Genomic DNA, 19,727 nt, shown 5'->3' with positions numbered 1-19,727 from the left:
CAGGCCGTCTACCTATGCCTCCCGGAGTGAAAGTCCTAACCTTCTCCCGTTCTTAGCATATAAATTTTCTTCAACTCCATGTCTTAGTGATGTGGAGTCACGTGAGCGCAGCGCTCTATCTGCAGAGCGTGTGCGCCTAATGATTTTACCCATCTCTCACGTCCTGAAGGTGCGCATGTGGACTTTCACTCTGGGAGGCATAGGTAGACAGCCGGCGGGGGACCCGCCTTCAAAGCGCAATGCATGGACAGAATAACGGAACTTTACCGGGGCATAACTCAGCGGCCAGTGGAGGCAAAAAAGTAAGTTGACCCCTGTATGGACTCCTGTTCACCCACACTATAACCCAGTGTATTGGGTTTAGTGTGGGTGAACTGGCTGACCGTTTTCCTTTAAATGTAGATCCATTTGTTTTCCTGCTTCAATGATCTAATTTCTTATGACTCTTATTTGTCTTGGCAGAACCAAAGCCATTTATAGATATCAGCATCATCACAAGATTCAATGAATTTAGCAAAGTCAAGCAGTTTAAGTAAGTACATAATCTGGAAGTATTTTTTAAAGCTGCATAAGTCTGGGTAAAAAAAAAAAAAAATAATAATAATAATAATCCATTTCAACCAGTCACTGGCTAAGGTGGTCACCACTGAGAAGGCATTTTCTATGTGTTTCGAGGTAGGACCATGAACAATGATCAGTGGGAACCTGTTGAGTATTAGAAAGAATTGTGTGTGTGGGGGGGGGGGGGGGGTTGTGGATTTTTACCTTTTCACTGCCGAGGTAATATGCACTACATTATGACTTGAAACGTTATCCACAGATGAGAGCTAGAGCTTAAATTCATTAAAGCCCAGAATCTTTACTTTCAAGTGATACTAGTCTAATATTCAAAATGCAGTAAGTTCGGGAGCAGCATTAAATGTTTTGTGTGTCTGTAAGCGACAGGTGGGTTGTGGCATGTTGCAAGATCACAGCCTGGCACTATTAACATATCTCTCTGTCTGTACAGCATCCAGGTAACACAGTGGTGTGATACATAAACTATATACTTTGTGCTACTAGCCCTCCTAACAATTGGGAAGTATATGTGCCATTTTTTTTTTACACATTGAGTCTCCCATGATTGTAAAGAACTGAGTGGTGGTATTTTCACAATGTGTCAGGTGTATACTTTCAGATAATGTATGGGCTTGGAGGTATAATTTACTTTATTTTTTATTTAGTTATTTGGATTTCATATCTTTTTCAAAAGTGTGAAAACTCTCCTGGTGGGTAAACTGCATTTTTTTCATTGCAAATGTAAGCACAGCTTTGTTTTTTTCTTTACACACACACACACACACGTCTGTGTGTATGTATGTATATATATATATATATATATATATATATATATATATATATATATATATATATATTCTATATAATCTTTGTCTACATGATCTTGTTACAGACCAGTTTCCGTCATATTGTTTTTTTTTTTTTTTTTTTACACACACACAGGTGTGTGTGTGTGTGTGTGTGTGTGTGTATATATATAAAATATAGAATCTATATAATTTTCAACATGATCTTGCTACAAATCCATTTCTGTCTTTCTTTGATTCATGTTCATATGTTTCTCTAAAGGTACTTTATGGTTCTGATCCAGTGTATGGCACTAAAGATTGACCAGGGCTTCCTTGCAGCCATCATGGAGTTGTTCACCCCTTCCAGCGTTCCAGAAGTTGAGAAACATGTAAGTGTTCAAAGTATCATGTAACATACCTGTATTAATAGTTTTTTTTTATTATTAGTTTTTTTTTGAGAAGCCACTTTTATTGTTAATGTTTTCTTATTTTCTTATTTAGCGTGAGATATAACTTCTTTCACCAGGCGGTTTGTAATTTCAATCCAGAACAATTTAGAATCTTTTGTGAAACTGTTTTTGTTGCTTCTTTTCTCTAGAACATATCAATAAATAACAATTTTATATTTATCACCAATTTATACTGTTAGATTTTCTACATGCAAGTTTTTCTGGCATATGTAATTTAACATAATAGATTACTTGTATTTATAAGCTTTTCTTTTGTTAAAATGAAGACAAAACTTATCTGGAAAGCTCTAAATGCTCTGAACACAGAGCTGATGGAATCTTCCATGATTTAAATCAGAAACACAGTGAATCTCTATATATAATTAGTAATTTTTCTCCAGTGTGTATTATTAAAGGGGTTATAGCTTGCGTTCTGTCCTCTGGGACCTCTTGCGAACTCAAGTATGAGGCCCCGAATCTTCCTGCTGCATGGAGCGCAGGGATTAATGGCACTCCCTTAGAGAATGCATGGAAGTTATGCCGACCCTGAAAGGTCCCCTTTCTGGAGATCGCATGGGAAATGGGGTATTGGACCCTCACAATCAAACACTTGCCCCTTATCCTGTGGATAGGGCATACGTTTTTAAACTCTTAAGTACCCCTTCAGTTATCTAAATTTGTTTTCTGTGGTATATGTAATTTACATGAAAAATGTTATGTATTCATAAGGTTTTCTTTGGTTATAATGCAGACAAAACTAATCCAGAAAGACCTAGATGCTTTAAACACAGAGCTGATGGAATCTTCCTTGACCGATATCACAACCCCAAGCTTCTTTGAACATTTCCACATTTCTCCTGTGAAGGTACTGTAGTTTTAAGAATACTTATATTACTCAATTATTAATGTTTAATTAGCATTACCCTATAATATGAAAAATAAAGCAGCCCTTACGACATGTCAAGGTCTGGTTGCAGAAACCTCTATTGATCGCTAGAACAAGCAGAAAGAAGCACTGCTAAGCACTTGTCTTCCTATCTCTCTCCTCCCTGCAAGAGACAGGCTTTGTAGACTTTATCTAGAGTCCTTCTCCTGTGGCAAGTAGGGAAGTAGTTATTGGAGCATTTCTCCTCACTTGTTCTAGCAATGGGTGGGTATCTGAGCACCAATATCCCCTCCGTTAAAATCCATTGACATGTCTAGGAAACAGACACATCCCCTATCCACTGTATAGGGGAAGGATATCTGATTGGTGTTGATCCAGTGGCTGGGACCCCATCCATTGACAAGAATGGAGATCTTAAGATGCCCCTTAAGGTTGAATGAAATGAAGGTCAAATATGAAAGCTGCTGCACCAATTGGCTCTATGGGCCGCACAAAAATAGCGAAGTACTACACATACAGCCTATAGAGTTGACCACCTTTCTGTTTAACATAAGACCTCTGTTCTTTTGATCGTTGGGGGGGTCCCAGCCCATCCTTGAAGTAAAGGATAAATCTGTCAGTGTTTACTGAGAAAGCTGGATGACGACTAAATGTTTACTGATCCACTTCCACAAAGGCTGTCGCCAAGTATCCTAGAATCCTACATGGTATATTTGTCTAGTTTTACATTGATTTATTTGCGCCTGTGTGTTTCAAAACACAGAAAGTAAGTATTCGGTAAGATGGCTTAACAAAGAAATCAGTAATTTGTTTACGATTTAGAACTTATAATTTTTATTTTATTTTTTTATAGTTACACTTGAGCCTCTCTCTGGGCTCTGGCGGGGAAACAAACAAAGAAGAACATGAACTTGTTGCCATCAGTTCAGTCAACCTCCTTTTAAAAAGCATTGGAGCTACTCTTACTGATGTGGATGATCTAATTTTCAAGTACATTTCCTTTTTATTAGTTATGGTTAGGTGGAGTGGGGTCTTATAAAGTAGTGCAAATAATAAGCATTTGATTTATTAAGAGGGACAGCTCTTATTTTATTTAGAATATACAGTAGTGTTTCCTCAATAATAGTTACTGTTAATGTTTTATATTAATGTTTTATATTGAAGTACTTTTGTTCCACAATTCATAGTTTATGATCTCTGGGGGTTCAACACCTGTGACCCACACTAATCACAATAATTGTGGTCCCATTTTCACTGTATTATTTGAGCAAGCTTGCTGCTGCTACATTCTAAAGGCCCTTGTTAGATGGGCTGACTGGAACCAAGGAACAAGCGCCAGTGTGGATCAAGTCCAAACGCATATCCACGTCACTTGATGGACACCAAGTGCGAACTGGAGATGCTGGATAAGATTTTGGGAATGTGCACTAGGAGACTCAAGTGTCATGATATACAAAAGAATACATTTGGGAACACTATTACTAAAATAAGTTTCAAAATTGTGCCATAACTTAGGGTGCATGAAGCGACTATATGCATAATGTATATTCCCTAGATATCAATATAAATAAACATATAATACGTACAGTATCTTACATAAGTGAGTACATGCCTCACTTTTTTGTAAATAATATATATTTCTTTTCATGTGACAACACTGAAGAAATGACACTCTGCTACAATGTAAATTGTGGAGTGTACTGTAACGGTGTAAAATGTTGTGTCCCCTCAAAATGACTCAACACACAGCAAATAATGTCTAGACCTTGGCAAAAAAAAGTTGAGTGCACCCATAAATGGAAATGTCCAAATGGGGCCCAAAGTGTCAATATTTCGTGTACACACTATTATTTTCCAGCACTGCCAGAAGCCTCTTGGGCACAGAGTTCACCAGAGCATTACAGGTTGCCATTGGAGTCCTCTTCCACTCCTCCATAATGAAATGACAGAGCCAGTGGATGTCAGAGACCTTGCACTTGCACCTTCCTCACAGATACTTCATGGATTTTAGGTTTGAAGGCATGCCTGGGCAGTCCTTCATCTTTACCCTCAGCTTCTTTAGCAAGACAGTGCCAGTAGCATTCATGTGGGTCCATACCATAACACTCCCACCACCATGCTTTACTGTATGCAAGACACATGTGTCTTTGTACTTCTCACATGGTTGCTGCAACACATGCTTGACACCAGTGCTGGAAATTAATGGTGGCCACACAAAATATTGACTTTGGGCTCAATTTGGACATTTTTGCTTACAAAATTTTGTTGCCAAAGTTTAGACACCAATGGCTGTGTATTAGGTTATTTTGAGGGGATTCAACATTAAACACTGGTATACAGGCTGTGCACTTACTACTTTGCAGTGTAGCAGAGTGTCATTTCTTCACTGTTGTCACTTAAAAATGTATAAAATACCTACAAAAATGTGAGGGGTTAACTGTATATGTGCAAAATCGCAAATTATTATTAATTATACAAGTTCATAGAAAAAGCAGAAGGCACTCACGGTTTCGGTGCAGAGTTCTTTATTTTTCAGTGCTTACAGGTTCATCGTTCCACATGCGGGACGCCAGAGCTGGACTAGGTTCCACATGCGGGACGCCAAACCTAGTCCAGCTCTGGCGTCCCGCATGTGTAACGATGAACCTGTAAGCACTGAAAAATAAAGAACGCTGCACAGAAACCGTGAGTGCCTTCTGCTTTTTCTATGAACTTGTATTCTCATTAGATGCTAACAAGAATGAGCACCACGTTACTTGCGTCGGTCATCCGATACTTCCATGTCCCCGCTACCAGTCTGATTCAGCCAGCTGTCTATACGAGCACTCCAGGGCATAAGTTAGTGCCGATTCTATCTGCCTTTGTTATTATTAATAATATAGTGCCCTTTGTTCCTTGGCACTTTGCATTTGATAAGGAGTTAAAATACATGACACAAAGGCCAGTTCAGTAAACTCATATTGAATGACAAACTATTATAGAGGGAAAGAAGGGCCTGTATGGGCTTACAATCTACATGAGAAGGGAAACAGTAGGTAAAGGGAACAGCTCGTCGTCCATGAGAATTAAGGAAGCAGCTGTTTTCAGGGCAGTGGCAGCAAGATTATAATAAGTCATAGGCTTGCTTATAGAGATGGGTCTTTAGGTTGCTTTTAAAGGTCTTGATGGATGGTGAGACCCAGATGTGACAGACTAGCAACTTCCGGTGTATTGGGGAAGCAGAGGAAAAGTCTTGGAGACTGTTGTGTGATAGCCTTGGTGTGAAGAGTATATGGGGTGCAGTTGTGCGGTAATTAAAGGGTGTCTGATTAACCCTTTCTATTTGTGATGCCAGGGTGAGGGTTCCTCTGCAATGCTTGTCCTACAACCACCCTTCCCAAGAGCGATGGGGGGGTATGGAATAATTGATGTCCACAACCGGAGAGTTTGCTGAGAAACAGTCAGAACTTTTACTGAAGATTTTATGCAAGCGTCATAACCGGAACAGTCTATACAGGCAAAGTCTCTTAGAGATTGACAGAGGTCCAGCAGTCACGCTAGCTTTAGCGGGGATTTAGTTGAGGACTCACGGTTTGATTGAGGCTGAGGCCGGCAGGCTTCAGGCCTAGAGTGTCTTTGTAAGTTGCGCAGATCCGTCCTTATAGTCCTGCATCCACGAGAGCAGCAACCCAAGAGAGCGATCATTGGCTACAGCTCCCTTATATGGGCAGGGGCTGGCCTTAAGCTGGTTGGTCCAGTACTTCTGTCAATCATCTTTACAAAGGGTTATGGGTAATCATGTGACCCAAGGACCTCCAAAGGTCCTCCAACATACCATAGAGGAATTAACATAGTCACATGACCGAAGGTCCTGTGACGCTACAAAGGTAAGTATACTAACATGCATTATATTAAATATACCCATTATTAAATATGTACACATAAACATTATAAAATTAGAGAAGAAGGAGGCGACTAGGGGCTGTCCCACCTGGGGGACCCTACCTGAACATAGTAACTCTGACTTTGGGGGTCACCATACAAGGTACGGTATCCAATACGGTACCGGGACACCACAGTTGTTTGATGTGTTGACTAGGGGAAACCACAGGCAGATTTTGATCTGATTTTCAATCTGAAAGGCTGGGAAAACTTGACCTCTAGGGAGCCTTCAATATGTATAGTATGTTGTAAACTTTTGTTGTTGTTGTTTACAGGCTAGCTTGTTTTGAAGTACAGTATAAGTTCTACAAGCAGGATCAGCTAATGAAACTTGTTATCAGACACTACAGTGAGCAGGTAAGATATTGATGTTGTCAGAAAAGAAAGATCTTTGTAACTTATTTTAAATTTACCTGTTAAATGGAATGAAAAACATTTTTATGTTTTTTATTTTGGTTACATTGACACCTGTTTTTGACATTTGTTCATTTGCAGTTCTTAAAGCAGCTTTATGTCCTTGTCTTTGGCCTGGATGTCTTGGGAAACCCTTATGGACTAATAAGAGGACTATCAGAAGGAGTGGAGGCTTTCTTTTATGAACCCTTCCAAGTGAGCTGTTTGACTTTACAAAAAAAATTATTAAAATTTCAATAATCACTGTGATTTCATTGTCACCTTCCTTCCGTGTAATAGCCTATGTGATTCCTAACCTATTTGTAAATGATTTAATTTACCAAAAATTACTCCTTAGCCCAGAAAAAACTGCTCTGAAATCTTGGCCACTAGACGTGTCTCTTTCCTGCAATCTAGTGTTCACTGACTGTTGTTAGTCTCAGTCTGTTTGTAATAACAGAGAGATCAAAATAAAACTCTGCAAGTGGTGGTGGGGCTTTAGCATGTACTGTGTTCGAGAGAGAGAGCAAGCTGTGGCTGTTTACCTACAATCTTTGGACTAGTGTCCCTCCTCCTGAACCACACTGTCCCCGAAATTTGAGTCAACTGTTACCTCCTTTCTTACCACCCATAAACTTCTGGGCAGCTGTCTCATGTAAACAACAAATTCAGTAATTCCACTGGTCAAAATGTAGTATCAACATACACCCTATGTATCTGTCATGCTCTTTAATGCAACTCGGCACTTAGCTGAACACCATAAGCCTGTTAGCGGTAGACAAAAAAAAAACCTTAAACCCTTGAGGACCCCTGATTTTACCTTTTTTTGCACTTTCTTTTTTTTCTCCTCGCCTTCTAAGATCCCTAATGGTTTCAATTTTTCACCTACAGACCCATATGAGGGCTTGGTTTTTGGACAACCAAATTGTACTTTGCAGCAAAATCAGTTATTTTACCACCAAATCTATGGGGAAACAAAAAAAAATTTTTTTTGCAGGGCAAAGTGATACAAACAACTGTACTGAATAGAAACTAAAGCCCCAAAAAATTGAAAAATTGCTTTTTTTTATGAAGTGACATAATGTCTTATTCTGTCCACACGATTAAAGTAATATCCAATTTATATAGGTTTTGTTTTATTTTGATACTTTTAAAAAATTATACCTTGTACAAAAATACCCTATATGTGGTATTTTTCTCTATACAGGGATTTTTTAGACCATGGTCTGTAGTTTTTATCTGTACCATTTTTGTTTACATGTGATTTTTTTTTCTTTTTAATGTAAATTTTGTTTTTTTTCTTTTATATGAAAGGACATAAAATATACATTAGTGCAAAATGCTTGTGCCGATCACTCTCCCAACCAATTGCTGAATCTCCTGCGCAGGGACGCGCCGGTCCCTCCCTCGGCTTGATATGCACACTTAAAAAGAAAGGATCGTCCAGCGCAAGGTATGCAGGTAAAATCTTGCTTTTATTAGGATATTCCAACAGAAGTCACTTACAGAGGATAGTGTCTGACACCTTTCGCACCTAGGTGCTTAATCTTAGACTGACAGTCTACAATTAAGCACTAGTCAGTCTACGATTAAGCACCTAGGTGGGAAACGAGTCAGACACTATCCTCTGTAAGTGACTTCTGTTGCAATATCCTAATAAAAACAAGAATTTACCTCCACACCTTGCGCTGGACGATCCTTTCTTTTTAAGAATAAAATATACATATCTGGTCTTTGTTAATTTTTTACATTTATGCCAATGACCGTGTGGCTAACTTAACATTATATATCAATAGTTCAGGCATTTGCACAAATGGCGATACCAGTTATGTTTATGTTTATTTTTGTGTACATTATTTTATTTGAAAAATGGAAAAAGGGGTATGTTTTAAATTTTTATTAGGGAAGGGGCTTTTTCACATTTATTAACATTTTTTTTTAACTTTTCATCACAATTGTCTCCATAGGGGACGATTATGTCATGTCTGTATTGGTCTATGTTCACACACACAGAGCTATTGGATTGCTTGTGTGTGAACAGTTTTATGTTCCCCGGCCAAGGAATAGTTCATGCCTCTGGCTTTTTCAGCCAATAGCTCCTAGGCTGTGTCTATTTAATGTCAGCCCAGTCTAACCTCTGGGCTGGTGATTGACTTAATTTCATCCTGACTTGCTAACATGCTGGACATGCTGCTGGTGGGACTTCATTTCATCCTGACTTCATTTACTGATGGATTTCCTAATGTCTAGCTGCTAACATGCTGGCTATGCTGCTAATAGAGGCTTGATGAAACACTCTTTGTTTGAGCTTTTAATCTATTATCTCTGTTTTAGCATGCACTTTGTATTTTCTGGTTTTAGCCATGTTAGGTGGCATGCTCTGAGGGGATTTTTAAGCTGTATTTGTTTAGTCGGTTTAAGGGTTTATTTATCCTTTCTGCTATGTGTCTGTTCACACTGTGTTTTCTCTTGTATCCGTTTATCTGAAGTTCTGTGTTTTATATTTCTGTTTTCCTACTGGGCCAGCATCCTGACCTCGGTGGAGTGTGCCACCGGCCAGTAGTCTATTTGGATTTATTATTAATGGCTACTCCTATAGTGGAGGGAAGTGTCCAGTTGTGAGTTCAGTGTGAACAGTGTTCTATAAATATATCCTGTGTATCTAGGCATCCCTATTACTTGTCCATGGGGACTTCGTGTCTACTGGAGGTTTTGCGTAGGGAATGCAAATATTCCTTATTAGCGATAGATCCCTGTTTCTGGTCCATGGGGACTTTGTGTCTACTGGATGTTCTGGGGGATTATGCTATATTCCTGTCTGTTCCTTAAGTCTTTTTACTTATCCATTTTCCTGTCTGGTGTTTTGAACTCTTTATTATTTATTAGTTCTTGATTTCAGATCTTTGGAGTTCTGTACATGACTACAGATCTATAGTGTCCTCTGTTCACGACCACAGATCTATAGTGTCTTCTGTTCATGACCGCTGATCCATAGTGTCCCCCTGTGCTGCTCACTGATCTGTGTACTCTGAACTTAATCTGTTCTGGAGTTCTATGTTCCTGTTATGTTTCTGGTTTGTGACCAACTATTTATTAGTATTTGTTTTTATTAGGCCCCTGCACTTTCGTTCAGGAAGGGACCGGTGCCCAGTTGTCGATCCACCAGTTAGGGTGGATGGGAAAGTAGGCAGGAAGAGTGGTTTTAGGGTCAGTTTAGGGCTCACTCTAACTGTCCTCCTGTTCGGTCCCTGACAGATTACATGCAATCTTTAGATTGTATACTCTGTTGAATGCTGTGCTATAGCACAGTATTGATCAGTGTTAACAGCACGCCATTGCTTCACGCTGCCAAGGCTTCCTGCAACATTAGAGCGCTGATGAAAGTTGAGGAGGCAGGTAAGGGCCCTCGCTTTGTCCTCTTAGCTGACCGGGACCCCGTGATTTTGTTGTGGTGGTCCCAATCAGCTTCCACATTTACATGCCACAATCAACTTTGATCACAGCATCTAAAGGGTTAATGCTGGACATCGGCCCGATCAACGAAGTCCCACATTATCCGTGGGTCCTGGTTGCCTAGACCCATCAGGTATGAAGCGATACGGTGGGACCAGAGATAGTGGCCTGCAGAAATCGCACACTTTCATTGTATGGAAGAACTGATCGCTTTGTACCCTGCTGAAAATGACTTCTACAACAAGATGTGATATGAGTAGATAGCCTTCCAGTTGTCTTACAATGACCACAGTACCACAATCTTCTAGACCCCGGGAACCCTGAAGCCCTCTGATGTTCCATTCCCCATCCCTTCCTCCTGTTCCTACAAAACAGAATATAGGGTAGGGTCAGCTGATCATACATCAATCAGGACAGTCTAAGCAACGAAGGAGAGTGGTGATATCCCTTCCTTGAGGGAGCGCAGATGCAGGATACCAGGGCCAGATCTCATGTGCAGACATCAAGTAGTAGCAAAAAGTAGAAAAAGAACTTCAGTTACCATAAAATACGAAACTGTAATTTATCTAAATTAAAACGTGTAGAACAAAAAATAAAGTGAGATACAAAAAACAAACAAAACGTTGATGCGTTTAGAACTATTAATAGTTCCTAGTGAATATACAATGGCTAGCCATGGTATGCTTAAATACCTTATACCAAGTGAATTACACATTCTCTAGATACGCCCATAGAGGCAATAACTGCAGTCACAAGTTGTAAGTGGAAACACCTGTGTAAACTTTCCTCGTATGTTACACGATTATACAAATAAAAATGAATGAGCAATTCAACAGGAAAGGACATTTACACAGTTTAGAAATTGCACCGCACATGTCAGATCATGCCGGTAATTTAAGCCTTTAAGGATACCTTTTATTGAGATGTCAGATCTAGAACGCTTGGCGTCGGAACACTGCTTCACTCCGGTCTCCCTCTCCGGGGGGAAGGCGTACTTTCTCGATACTCATTGCACTTAAATTTGTTAGATCACCCGTATGCTTTTCATAAAATGTCTGGTAAGCCCAGACATTGATTTAGACCACCTTTTCACATCCTGCAGCATATTAAGGTGTTCAGATATACAGACCTTTTAATATATATTGAAGTCTGCATTCTTTAAGGACATTCTTTACAGAGTGAATTACATGAATGGTTTGTTTGGCAATTAATAAAAAAAGCTTAGATTGTGTGTATCATTCGTTTAATACGATTTAAATGAATCTGAATTTTTCATGTACTTGCAAATACCACATCTCCTGTAATTGCACCTATAGTAGCCTTTTAGTACTAATTATCTTTAGACTGCTTAGAAATATACACACTAGGTGCCAGTTGTACACATAACAACATGTCTAGGATGCTAGATATTGTCTGATCATAGTGGAGAACCGGTAAGTGTTTCAAAATCATCTGATAAATAGTCTTAAATTCAGTGCTGTAAGCTGTGGCAAAAGTGGGGAAAAAGGATTTATTTGTAGCATTCGATTCATAAGTAATAGTCCGGTGATTTAGCAGCCACTATGTTTCTGATGATGATATCAGAAGTATAGCCTCTTGCCTCCAGATGCCTAATGGTTTCCCTCACACACCATATTGTATGACGCATCAGATATACAAGCTCCCCTTGCTCTTACAATCTTACTGATAGGTAAGTTACAATTAACATGTTTAGGATGACAGCTTTGGACATGTAATAAGTTATCAGCCCTTGGTTTGTGTTACTACTTAGTGTGAACACGATTTAGTGAAGGTGAACCCTATAGTGTAACATCAAGAAAATTGGTAGACTCATTATCCAGATTAGCAGAAAATTATAAAAAAATATCATTGCTATTAAGGAACTTAGTAAATTCCAGGGCGGGTGGTGATCAGTACTATGCCACACAAGGAGGAGGTAGTCTTTATACCAACCATACCATCCTTTAAGATGACTGTATGGATTAGTGTCGGCATATATAAAATGGCCTTGTCCCAGTAGGCCATATATAAATTGGCCAGTTACAGGGAAAATTTACACCTCATCGGCATCTGGTTATTTGGAGGAAAAAAATAGTAAAGCAAAAAAAGTTTTTTAACATGAAATATAACATATCCACTATGTAGTTCTTCAACTCAGCATCCTAAGTGCTTTACTTTTCAAGGTGGTAAGAAACAGCAACTTTAGCCTTATCATGGGGAATACAAGTGTATAATGACACAATGTTGCAGGATAGCCACAAAGCAGTAGGTGGGCACTCTGTGTTTGATAGCTTGTAACAACGACTTTGTGTCCTTAGTATTTCCTGCTGTGTGATTCACAAGAGGTTGTAAGAGATGGTCCAACCAAGCTCAAAGCTTCTCCAGTAAATTTAGGCTTGAATCACCGGCATGATCTTATATTAACCAGACTGCCAAGTGTGGACTTAAGTGCAATTTCTTTTTCTTTTTTTTCTATTTTCTAGAATTACTATTTATTATGTGTATTTTCACCTTTTATTTTATTTATTTTTTTCAGATTGCTTTTCATTACAAATTCACACAACATAAAATTAACCTTCCCAACCTTTCCCGATTTATGATCAATCCTGAGTATTTTCCAAATATTTCGTTTTTTTTCCATAACCAAGGGCAGTGAAATATAAGGATCTTTAAGATAGAGCAGAAAGTCATCATTGAAGATATTTTATCTCTTTCACCCTCCAGTCCAAAACCTTCTATCTTTGGATCATCTCTTATCTGGGTTGCTGGGTTGTTGAGAGGGGAGACAATGGGCAACCCTGCCTGGTCCCTGGAGAAGCGGAGAACCATCTTGAGGAGTCTCCATTCACCTCCACACATGCTTCTGCTTTTTTATACAGTATTTTCACCTTTTTTAAAAATTTCTCCCCTATGCCAAACGCTCTCATTGTCCCCCATAAGTATTCCCACTCCACCCTGTCAAATGCCTTTGCCGCATCTAAGGACAGGATGGAGTGGGACCCATTCTTTCCAGTTATTTGCATGTTTGTATATAGTCTCCTAAGTCTCCAAATTTACCCATACGTTCTGGGATAAACCCATTCTGATCTTTATGGATTATTTTACTGATTATTTTTTTGATGCCTATTTGCTAGCAGCCTAGCATAAATTTTATTATTGGTATTTAGAAGTGAAATTTGGTCTGTAAGACTCGATTTCCCAGGGGTTTTGGTCTGGTTTTAAGATAAGTAGTATTTTAGTTTGGAGCATTGATCTTGGGAGAGTACCTTTTTCCAATTCATCTGTCAGTACTCTAAACAGACTGGGGATAAGGTGTTTGAGGCATTTGTTCATTTTCCCCCCCTCCCAGAATCTTTGCTTTCCAGCAAAAAAACATTTTATTCTTAACTTAGTGAATAACAACAAATAAGGAGCAGTGGGAAAAGTGTCAGGGGGAAATAGATAAGTGCAATTTCTAATATGTGAATATGTCCTTTTCCTGGTGAATTGTTCATTTATTTTTATAATTGCGTAACATACGAGGATAGTCTCTACACAGCTGTTTCTTCTTTCAACATGTGACCGCAGTTACCGCCTCTATGAGCGTATCTAGCGAACTTGTGAATCACTTGCTGTAAGGTATTTAAGCATACCGGCCCAGATTTATCAAACTGTGTGAGAGAAAAAGTGGAGTGATTTTCCCACAGCAACCAATCAAAGCTCAGTTAACGATCTGAGGTAAAGTGAAACCTGAACTGTGATTGGTTGCTGTGGGGAAATCGCTCCACTTTTTCTCTCACACAGTTTGATAAATCTGGGCCACCATGTCTAGCCATTGTATTTTCACTATGAATAAGATCTATTTTTAGACCAAAATGCTTCAGCCTTTCCTTTAGTTATTTACCTCACTGTAATTTTTTATATTACATGTTTTAAGTTGGATTCATTAAAGTTTTGGATTTTTTAGAAGCTAAAACTCGATGCTAACCTACTTAGTTGTACTTTCCTTTGTCTTGGACCGCTGTCCGCAATATAATTGTCCCGCCCTCCATGTACAAAAATATTTTATCATTTTCAACTCATGACATTATTACCCTACAAGCAAGTCTATTGTCCCATTAGACTTTTAAAACAAAGAATAACGGAAAACTGATGAAATGTCCATCAAGCATTGTGAGTTATGCCCAGCAGCAGTAGTTCAATACAAAGTGTAATCCATCCTTGATGTGCTGCTGCTATTACTTTTCTTTCTGCTAACACAGCACTTTGCAAAGCCAATTCATCAGTAACTCCTTCTCATTAACATTAGTAGTGTAGGGTAAATCATGGCATAGCTGAGAGGAGTAGGTGCTGTGCTGTGATTGGCCAATGAGGTAAGGTGAAAGAAGCCATAAGTGTATACTACCAGCTCTGGCTCCAAAGTAGAACAGAGAAATATAAAAAAAATAAGTTTTATATATATATATATATATATATATATATATATATATATATATATAAATTAAGTAGAAATATTAAAAAATATCTGTGCACCAGGGGCAACTCGGGTTAATGTAACAAAAAATGTAAAAAATCTGTTAGTTGATGCTTTATGAGAATTCGGTCATATGAAATATTAAAAATGTCTTTCCTTGTATTGTACACTGCTCAAAAAAATAAAGGGAACACTAACATAACACATCCTAAATCTGAATGAATGAACTAGTCCTATAAAAGACTTTCATCCTTACATAGTTGAATATGCTGACAACAAAATCACACAAAAATGATCAATGGAAATAAAATTTGTCAACCCATAGAGGTCTGGATATGGAGTCACACTGAAAATCAAAGTGGAAAACCACACTACCGGCTGATCCAACTTTGATGTAATGTCCTTAAAGGGGTACCCCCGAGAAAAACTTTTTTTTTTTTTTTTAAATCAACTGGTGCAAGAAAGTTAAACAGATTTGTAAATTACTTCTATTAAAAGATCTTAATCCTTCCAGTACTTTTTAGGGGCTTTATACTACAGAGGAAATACTTTTCATTTTGGATTTCTCTTCTGTCACGACCACAGTTCTCTCTGCTGACCTCTGCTGTCCATTTTAGGAACTGCCCAGAGCAGCATATGTTTGCTATGGGGATTTTCCTCCTGCTCTGGACAGTTCCTAAAATGGACAGCAGAGGTCAGCAGAGAGCACTGTGGTTGTGATAGAAGAGAAATCCAAAAAGAAAAGAATTTCCTTTGTAGTATACAGCTGCTAATAAGTACTGGAAGGATAAAGTTTTTTTTTAAAGTAATTTACAATTTATTGTTTAACTTTCTGGTACCAGTTGATTAAAAAAAAAAAGTTTTCCACGGGCGTACCCCTTTAAAACAAGTCAAAATGAGACTCAGTAGTGTGTGTGGCCTCCACGTGCCCATATGACCTCCCTACAATGCCTGGGCATGCTCCTGATGAGGTGGCGGATGGTCTCCTGAGGGATGTCTCCCAAACATGGACTGAAGCATCCACCAACTCCTGTATAGTCTGTGGTGCAACGTTGCGTTGGTGGATGGAGTGAGACATGATGTCCCAGATGTGCTCAATCGGATTCAGGTCTGGGGAATGGGCTGGCCAGTCCATAGCATCAAAGCCTTCCTCTTGCAGGAACTGCTGACACACTCCAGCCACATGAGGTCTAGCATTGTCTTGCATTAGGAGGAACCCAGGGCCAACCGTACCAGCATATGGTCTCACAAGGGGTCTGAGGAGCTCATCTCGGTACCTAATGGCAGTCAGGCTACCTTTGGCAAGCACATGGAGGGCTGTGCGGCCCCCAAAGAAAATCCACCCCACACCATTAGTGACCCACCGCCAAACTGGTTATGCTGGAGGATGTTGTAGTCAGCAGAAAATTCTCCACAGCGTCTCCTGACTTCTGAAAGACACAGCAAACCTTCTTGCCACAGCTCGCATTAATGTGTCATCCTGGATGAGCTGCAATACCTGAGCCACCTATGTGGGTTGTAGACTCCGTCTCATGCTACCACTAGAGTAAAAGTGACCAAAACATCAGCCAGGAAGCATAGGAACTGAGAAGTGGTCTGTGGTCACCACCTGCAGAACCACTTCTTTATTGGGGGTGTCTTGCTAATTGCCTATAATTTCCACCTGTTGTCTGTTCCATTTGCATAACAGCATGTGAAATTGATTGTCAATCAGTGTTGCTTCCTGAGTGGACAGTGTGATTTCACAGAAGTGTGATTGACTTGGAGTTACATTGTGTTGTTTAAGTGTTCCCTTTATTTGTTTGAGCAGTGTATTTCAGTTTGATGTAATCTAAAGAAATGATGAGTACAAAGTGTAAGCATCATTAGCTCTAAAATTATATTTTACATTCTGCAGGGCGCAGTGCAGGGACCCGAGGAGTTTGCAGAGGGCTTGGTGATTGGTGTGAAGAGCCTTCTTGGGCATACAGTAGGTAAGCTATGCTTTGTTTTAGTTATAGGGCATGCTATGGTCATAAGGTAGGAAGGAATTGTTCCTACACTACCACTTCAGTGGAATAAGAACTTATACTGTATGTTTAGGAACCTCTTTATAAATTGTAATTGACTTTGTTGATTTTAGTTAGATTTTCTACAGGAATATGCGTAAAAAGATTTCTGGTCTTAGATTCATTTCTATTTTGAAGCAATGCTACTTCTGCAATTATGTAGTAAGGATAGCCTAATGATAGATGATAAAACTTGAAGTTTTGCAATATTCTATTGCTGCATCTCTCAGATGTATTTAATAATTCTGTGACTGAAGGGGCACATGACATGTGACTGAAAGGTAGACATGAATGGAGGGGGCGTGGCATGTAGTCACCAACACGAAAGCCCCAAGCTTCCGTTTTCAGAATGCTGTGGTGCCGGCCCGAAGATCGCGCGGGGTGCCAGCAGCTGGATCTTCCGCGATCAGACATCTCATCCCCTATCCTTTGGATAGGGGATAAGATGTATAGGGGCTGAGTAACCCTTTAACGGGGTACTCTGCCCCTAGCATCTTATCCCCTATCCAAAGGATAGGGGATAAGATGTCAGATCGCGGGGGTCCCGCCGCTGGGGACCCCCGGGATCTCGGCTGCCGCACCCCGCTATCATTACTGCACAGAGCAAACTCGCTCTGTGTGTAATGAAGAGCAATACGGCTCCGCCCCCTCGTGATGTCACGGCCTGCCCCCGCGATCAGACATCTCATCCCCTATCCTTTGGATAGGGGATAAGATGTATAGGGGCTGAGTAACCCTTTAACGGGGTACTCCGCCCCTAGCATCTTATCCCCTATCCAAAGGATAGGGGATAAGATGTCAGATCGCGGGGGTCCCACCGCTGGGGACCCTTGGGATCTCGGCTGCCGCACCCCGCTATCATTACTACACAGAGCAAACTCGCTCTATGTGTAATGACGGGCAATATGGCTCCGCCCCCTTGTGACGTCACGGCCTGCCCCCGCGATCAGACATCTCATCCCCTATCCTTTGGATAGGGGATAAGATGTATAGGGGCTGAGTAACCCTTTAACGGGGTACTCCGCCCCTAGCATCTTATCCCCTATCCTTTGGATGTCAGATCGCGGGGGTCCCGCCGCTGGGGACCCCCGGGATCTCCGCTGCATCACCCCGCTTTCATTATTGCACAGAGCAAACTCGCTCTGTGCATAATGACCGGCGATACAGGGGCCGGAGCATTGTGACGTCACGGCCCGTCCCTTTAATGCAAGTCTATGGGAGGGGGCGGGAACCCCGCGATCTGACATCTTATCCCCTATCCTTTGGATAGGGGATAAGATGCTAGGGGTGGAGTACCCCTTTAAGGCAGTCAATGAGGGTATTTATTCTAGCCCACATTGTTTTTACGGCTAGGGCTAGAACAGAGCAGAGCAGGGATTGTAGGAGCTTGACTGTCAACGTGACAGCTGACCTACCAGGAGCAGAGAGATTAACCCCTTACATGCTACAGTGAAAAAAACACCCGAAAAAATTATTTACATTTACATTCCCTTTTTCTACATTAAACATAAAAAACACATATTTGATATCTCCACCTAGCTACCAAACCAAAACAATAAAATTATTTTATTATTATTTATAAAATATTTAGTTGAATACAGTAGTTTTTTTTTTTTTTTTTTTTTTTTTTACTGATCATGGCCAGATACCGAAACAAGTTCTTTTTTCTGATCTGTTTAAACTTTGATTGTGTATTTTTTATTTTATGTTTGTAAATTTTTATGGGGCAGCCATCCTTGTCTGAGCTACCTTTCACAACATTGAGATAAGCGTTACAGATAGCTCCATGGACATAGGCACAAAACACTGAGGTTGACCCTATTTACTTTGATGGGAGAGTTTTCTATTCATGCTCTGTGACCTATGCAGAGGTCCATGTACAGGTAGAAAATATTGTGAATGGTCTGATCGCATCTACTCTATCTACTGGTGTCAGTAATAGAGTAGATGCGTGTAATTCTGTCTGCTTATAAGGAGGTTGCTGATAAATAGAAAATTAAAAGAAAAAAAATCACCATGATTTATTAAAAAACAATAAGTCATTTTCTGACATATTTCCTAGGAGCCATGCACACAGACTTTGACATATTATTGGTTTAAAGAAGCTGTGAAACTCCACGGTTTCTCTTGTGTCTTATTAGGTTAGTGTTACGCCGAGCGCTCCGGGTCCCCGCTCCTCCCCGGAGCGCTCGCTACACTTCCCTCACTGCAGCGCCCCGGTCGGTTCCACGGACCCGGGGCGCTGCGTTACTACCTCCGGCCGGGATGCGATTCGCGATGCGGGTAGCGCCCGCTCGCGATGCGCACCCCGGCTCCCGTACCTTACTCGCTCCCCGTCAGTTCTGTCCCGGCGCGCGCGGCCCCGCTCCCTAGGGCGCGCGCGCGCCGGGTCTTTGCGATTTAAAGGGCCACTGCACCGCTGATTGGTGCAGTGGTTCCAATTAGTGTTTACACCTGTGCACTTCCCTATATCACCTCACTTCCCCTTCACTCCCTCGCCGGATCTTGTTGCCCTAGTGCCAGTGAAAGCGTTCCTTGTGTGTTCCTTGCCTGTGATTCCAGACCTTCTGCCGTTGCCCCTGACTACGATCCTTGCTGCCTGCCCCGACCTTCTGCTACGTCCGACCTTGCTTCTGTCTACTCCCTTGTACCGCGCCTATCTTCAGCAGCCAGAGAGGTTGAGCCGTTGCTAGGGGATACGACCTGGTCACTACCGCCGCAGCAAGACCATCCCGCTTTGCGGCGGGCTCTGGTGAAAACCAGTAGTGACTTAGAACC

General features: G+C 40.6%; 1 protein-coding gene across 6 annotated transcripts in view; it reads left to right on the top strand.

The window, feature by feature from the left end:
• The window catches only part of VPS13C (vacuolar protein sorting 13 homolog C), a 773,393-nt gene that overhangs the window by 654,241 nt on the left and 99,425 nt on the right, over positions 1-19,727 (top strand). For all 6 annotated transcript variants that reach the window (XM_056572804.1, XM_056572802.1, XM_056572807.1 and 3 more), the window contains 7 exons: positions 463-532; positions 1,627-1,735; positions 2,547-2,660; positions 3,535-3,671; positions 6,878-6,959; positions 7,098-7,211; positions 16,799-16,874. In XM_056572804.1, the coding sequence (XP_056428779.1) occupies positions 463-532; positions 1,627-1,735; positions 2,547-2,660; positions 3,535-3,671; positions 6,878-6,959; positions 7,098-7,211; positions 16,799-16,874 (702 nt within the window). The remainder of the gene's footprint in view (positions 1-462; positions 533-1,626; positions 1,736-2,546; positions 2,661-3,534; positions 3,672-6,877; positions 6,960-7,097; positions 7,212-16,798; positions 16,875-19,727) is intronic.

The sequence above is a fragment of the Hyla sarda genome, chromosome 4, assembly GCF_029499605.1.
Source record: "Hyla sarda isolate aHylSar1 chromosome 4, aHylSar1.hap1, whole genome shotgun sequence".
In the NCBI taxonomy this organism is placed as follows: Eukaryota; Metazoa; Chordata; class Amphibia; order Anura; family Hylidae; genus Hyla; species Hyla sarda.
This window is presented reverse-complemented; position numbering and strand designations above follow the sequence as displayed.